This window comes from Martes martes, assembly GCF_963455335.1.
Source record: "Martes martes genome assembly, chromosome: 1".
Taxonomy (NCBI): domain Eukaryota; kingdom Metazoa; phylum Chordata; class Mammalia; order Carnivora; family Mustelidae; genus Martes; species Martes martes.
The window spans coordinates 39,889,283-39,895,411 of NC_137888.1; the positions used below are offsets into that span (position 1 = coordinate 39,889,283).

Sequence of the window (6,129 nt, forward strand, 5' to 3'; positions counted from 1 at the left end):
TACCTCCAGGTTTTATTACACACACACACACACACACACACACACTTCATAGGAAGCACTTAATATAACAATATTAAGAATTTTAAAGTATTGTTTTATCAGTTCCAACAAATGAAACATAAGCACTTTAAGATAAAAATAAGTAATATGGGGGTACAATAATAAAGCTTCAGATTTCTGTCCTCTCCATCTTTTCCTAAGATACAGGTAGCTGCTAAAGAATTATTTTAAACAGAGGGCCACCTGGGTGGCTTAGTCAGTTAAGCATCCACCTTCAGCTCAGGTCATGATCCCGGGGTCCCGGGATCAAGCCCTGAGTCGGGCTCCCTGCTCACGGGAGAATCTGCTTCTCCCTCTGCCTGCTCTTCCACCTGCTTGTGTTCTCTCTCTCTGTCAAATAAATAAATAAAATATTTTTTTAAAAAAGTTATTAAAAAGCAGAGAAAGGCTGATGCAGAAAATAAATAAATAAAAAATACTATCTTATAAAAAAGATTAATCCTATTACACTCCAATTGCTGTTTGACTTATAATTAAGCAATAGCATGGACTGAAGCAAAAATTATAAGCCATGTTTGAGGTATCCTCTTTCAGAAGTAAGGTTACATGGTCCTTACAATGGTTACTTGTAAAGAAGAATAATTTCCACTTCAGAGTGAGCGCCATTATAAGCTCTCCATGCTGGCAAGTTCACCTTGTTAAGTGAGTTACTTGGTCATATATGTCACTGTATTAATGGGCAGTGTTTTATGGCTATTTGATTCCAACTAATTTTATTTCATCTTTTTAAACCAAATTAACTACTTATATCCACAAAGACTACTAAACACTCTGGCATTTTCTTAATTTCATAAAATGATCATAGAATGCTAGGGATATATTAAAAATATTTTATTTTTGTTTATTTCCCTTTTCATGATCTTTATATCTTGACATTAAATACATTAAAAATTCCTTTAGTCTCTAAGAGCTCAATGATAATGTCCTCAGTGTAACTTTGAATTAAGTATGAAATTGTTCATAATTTTGAATACTGCCTTTAATATGATACTTTCTTTAATTACATTACATAAAGCATAAATATATATTAATGTCCTGTGCTATTAAACTTTATCTCCATAGATGAAGGGAAAAACATAGCTAGGAATAATATAGTTTTTTGTTATGTTTTGTTTTTTAAAAATTTTGTTTATTTATTTGACAGAGAGCGATCACAAGTATGCAGAGCAGCAGGCAGAGACAGAGAAGGGGAAGCAGGCTCCCCCCACTCCATGTGGGGCTCAAGCCCAGGACCCTGAGATCATGACCTGAGCCGAAGGCAGAGGCTTAACCCACTGAGCCACACAGGCACCCCAGAATAATATAGTTTTTAAATGCAATTCTATAATGGTAGAGATTTTAGTGAGTAATAGGTTAAGTTTACTCATAAAAAATTGTTTTATTTGAACTATATTTTAAGAAATGTTTTGAAAGTTATTGTTACTGTTCTCATCAGAATTTAATTAAATGAAAGGAAAAAGAAAATCCATAATCTAAACTCCCATTTTTTAATCCATAGAATATTCTGGGAAACATACATATATACTTTTAAAAATTCATTCTGAAAGGGAGAGAAAAATTTTTAAAGACTTCTCTGAACTGATTTTCTCCTCCTTTGTTACAGGTATCCATTTTTTCAGCTATATTAATCTTTTAAAACAAACAAAAAAATGGATTTCTTAAACTCATCTGATCAAAACTTGACCTCAGAAGAACTGTTAAACAGAATGCCATCCAAAATTCTGGTGTCCCTCACTCTCTCCGGGCTGGCACTGATGACAACGACCATCAACTCCCTTGTGATTGCTGCAATTATTGTGACCAGGAAGTTGCACCACCCAGCCAACTATTTAATTTGCTCGCTTGCAGTCACAGATTTTCTTGTAGCTGTCCTGGTGATGCCTTTCAGCATCGTGTATATTGTGAGAGAGAGCTGGATTATGGGGCAAGTGGTCTGTGACATCTGGCTGAGCGTTGACATCACGTGCTGCACGTGTTCCATCTTACATCTCTCCGCTATAGCTTTGGATCGGTATCGGGCAATCACAGATGCTGTGGAGTACTCCAGGAAAAGGACTCCCAAGCATGCTGGCATTATGATTACAGTTGTTTGGATTATATCCATTTTTATCTCTATGCCTCCTTTATTCTGGAGGCACCAAGGAACTAGCCGAGATGATGAGTGCATCATCAAACACGACCACATTGTTTCCACAATTTATTCAACATTTGGAGCTTTCTACATCCCATTAACATTGATTTTGATCCTCTACTACAAAATATATAAAGCAGCAAAAACGTTATACCACAAGAGACAAGCAAGTAGGATTGCCAAGGAGGAGGTGAATGGCCAAGTCCTTTTGGGGAGTGGTGAGAAAAGCACTAGACTAGTCTCCACTCCCTACACAGAAAAATCTTTATCTGATCCATCAACAGACTTTGATAAAATTCATAACATGGTGAAAAGCCCCAGGTCTGAATTCAAGCACGAGAAATCTTGGAGAAGGCAAAAGATCTCAGGCACAAGAGAACGCAAAGCAGCCACTACCCTGGGATTAATCTTGGGTGCATTTGTAATATGTTGGCTGCCTTTCTTTGTTAAAGAATTGGTTGTTAATGTCTGTGAAAAGTGTAAAATTTCTGAAGAAATGTCAAATTTTTTGACATGGCTTGGATATCTCAATTCCCTTATAAATCCACTGATTTATACAATCTTTAACGAAGACTTCAAGAAAGCATTCCAAAAGCTAGTACGATGCCGATGTTAAAGAAAGTTTATCATTAAAAGGCTGGGATTCCTTGAGGGGAAGTAACGAAATGGATGCCGAATAATAAAGCATTTAAACTTTTAGAAGGAAATAAATTAAAACTGCTAAAATTATGAGAACATAGTTTATATTTAACAGCAACATGACTATAAACTTGTTGAGTAAAAGATGTTTCTTTGACCATCATTCTAGAGTACTCAAATGAGAAGATAATTTATTGTTTATAAACAATACTTTCCCTATGCAATTGTCCCTAACAGGCTAACTGGAAATATATATTATAATAATTATTATTAATAACAGTGACTTTCCAGGTTTATGGCTTATAATAATTACAGAAGAGTGTTCACTTAACAATGTCTGTAATTTCTATATAACCCTATGGTTTTATTATATGATTCTATTATTTTATAGGAAAGATAATTCACCACAAAGCACACATTTCTCCTACCTAACCACTGTCCCCTCTTCATCTTATCCTGGGAAAAAACAAGAAGAGGGAAGGAGCAAACAAGGATTCTTCGGGTGTCTGGCTGGCTCAATCAGGAGAGCATATGACTCTTGAGCTCAGGGTTGAGTTTGAACACCATGTTGTGTATGATTACCTAAAAATAAAATCTTTAAACAGAACAAAACAAACAAACAAACAAAAATCAAGGACTCCTAATATGACTGGAGGAAATGTCAAAGTCAGAGATTGATACTGTCTTTGTATTTACATAATAAAGAGTATTCATAAAATTGAGTTAGGCTCTGCCAGATAATTCTGAATACAGAACTTGTACACATTTGACATATTCTTTTTGTTCAAAACGAATTCCTAGAATAATATTTTTTTAACCATGTATAACCAACATATGAAATCAAAACCTTAGCCTAGTAAGAGTAATTCAAAAAGGGTGCAGGGGAGGTGTTCTAATTGCCCCATGTTTATTTAGGAATCACATTTAAGGCACTAAGTTCCCTAGGTTACTCACCACAGTTATTATACACCTAATGTGCTTTTTAAAATACAAAATAGATTTCGTTTCTGTTAATATTAACAACCTCAGTTCCTAAATAAAATGTCAGTGGTACTTGGTACTGCAGCAGCTCCATGTTTAAAAATTATATCCCTTAAAAAAAACAAAGAATAATAAATAAATAAATAAAAACTATATCCCTTTTATTAGAGGGAATGTAACAGGAGTTCTTAGAACTTTCCACTGACTTCCAAAACATCTCTCATTTTTCAATTGGTAGAAATCGACAGGCAAAGATTCATATTATGTTAATTATAAATATATTTTTTAAATATCTCCCAGTCAGTAAGCCAAAGCAATACCATAAGTTTCTCTATTTATTCTGTTTCTTATAGAAGAATTTAAAAATAAAATAACCATGCTTCGGAGAAGATTTCATTTCATTTGAACCAGCAAGTTGATAGGCTGCCTTTTGGAGGGCATACACCATCAACCAAGATCATTTGAAAAACAATACATTCCTTTATTTTAAGGTACACTTTTATGTGTATTTTAAATATTGTTTCCTGGTCAGGTACTTAAGAATACATCAATTTTTGTATGTATCTATGACACATTACTCTCAATCTAACAAGTATTTACAGAGTTCTCATTCTGTGTAGGGCATTGAGATACAGAAAATAATGAAACACAGTTTCTCCCCTTAACACATTTACAATTTAAAAGGTGAAACACCCCCCCACACACACACACCTGGCTGGCTCAGTGGATAGATCATGCAACTCTTGATCTTGGGGTCATGCATTCAACCCCACATAGAGCTTACTTTAAAAAATAAGATGATGAAACAAAGAAACAAATGAACATTATAACAGAAAAGAAAAAACAAAGCTCTGGCAGGGAAGTTGTATGCATAATTATGATGATTCAAAGGAAAAGTTGATCACATCTGGTTGAGAAAAATCAGCAAAATTTCATAAAGAATGTATCTAAAATAGATAATAAATAGCATTTGGCTAAGAGAAATGGAAAAGCATACTCCAGGTGGTGGCAACATCAGGAGTGAATCCTGCCAGCATTTCATGGGGCTTGTTCATGAAACAGCAATGAATTTCGCAGCTACTTAGGACAAAAGAAGAGATGAAAAGAGAAATTGGCCATTATTGTCACTGACTTTGAGTATCAGAAAAGGAAGTTTACGGACAATATGCCTGTCCATCAATGAGTGGTCGCTGATGTTTTTAGTAGAAATATTACAAGTTTAGGTTAATTCTAAAAAAATATGTATGTTTTAATGGATTTGAGCAGAGAGGGTGCAGGTGACAATGACGTCTTGTTAGAAAGCATATCAGTAATCCACATAAGAGGTGAAGTTCTTAACTTGATTCTGGCCATGGGAACATAAATAAAAACACAGAAGAGAGACAGGACGGAAAAAGAATCTATAGAATACAGCAAGTACATTAACCAGCAGACAGATGAAGAGACACTGAGTTAACTTGCTCTCAACTGAAATGAGGAGCTCAAGAGAAGGGGCCTGTTGGTGAAATGGTGGCTTCAGTTTTGAATACGTTAAACATTTAAAGACCTGGGAGAGTTCACAGGCACTGCTGAGCAGGTCTGGCCCAAGTGAAAATGACTAAGTTTATCTGTGACTACTGGCCACTTCTTTTGTCTTCCTTTCTTCTTTCTCCTTACGCTGTGCTGACGGTCCAAAGCCTACTCTAGTCCCTATCATTCTCTGCTTGTTTTTCTTGCCGCTTCTCACTAAAACTTGATTCTGTGATTTATTTAAAGACCTTGCTAAATCAGAAATAATCTGTTCAAGTAATTTATTTACAACCACCTCAGAAATTTATTTAGTTATATGGGAGAGCTCTAAGAGACACACAACCCATCCACCCGAATGAGCAAATCTCATGCAGGGTGAGGCTCACCCGAATATACATACTATCCTCTCCTCGGAGCTGGACGAAGCCTCAAATTCAGGGAAATGATACTATCAAGTGACATGGAAGTTAAATCTCCCCTCAGAGCTCAGGAAGAATCAAGTTTATTATTTCTGTGTGTATGAAATACTTTTTTAATCCAAAGGGGCCATAACACATTATAGTACTTACCACTTCATCTTTGTATTTCCACCACATGCTGAAGGTACAGATCATGCCACTTTCATGAACAAATATAAATGATTTCTCTTTGATCTTTAAATGGTAGGTAATGTCAGGGCTGATAATCTGCCATTTCCACATTAAAAACAAAAACAAAAACAAAAAAAAACGAAGGCCCCAAAGGGCATCACTGAAGCCAAGTCACCAAACTGAGGTGTAATACCTAACCTAATTGCAGTTTCAACCTCC

General features: G+C 35.4%; 1 protein-coding gene across 1 annotated transcript; it reads left to right on the forward strand.

Annotated features, from left to right (window-relative positions):
* Positions 1-1,706: 1,706 nt before the first annotated feature.
* HTR1F (5-hydroxytryptamine receptor 1F) lies at positions 1,707-2,807 on the forward strand (the record flags this gene model as incomplete). Its single annotated transcript, XM_080803595.1, has 1 exon — positions 1,707-2,807. Exon 1 carries the CDS (start codon positions 1,710-1,712, stop codon positions 2,805-2,807), a length of 1,098 nt encoding a protein of 365 aa, XP_080659721.1. The 5' UTR covers positions 1,707-1,709.
* Between the last annotated feature and the right edge of the window lie 3,322 nt (positions 2,808-6,129).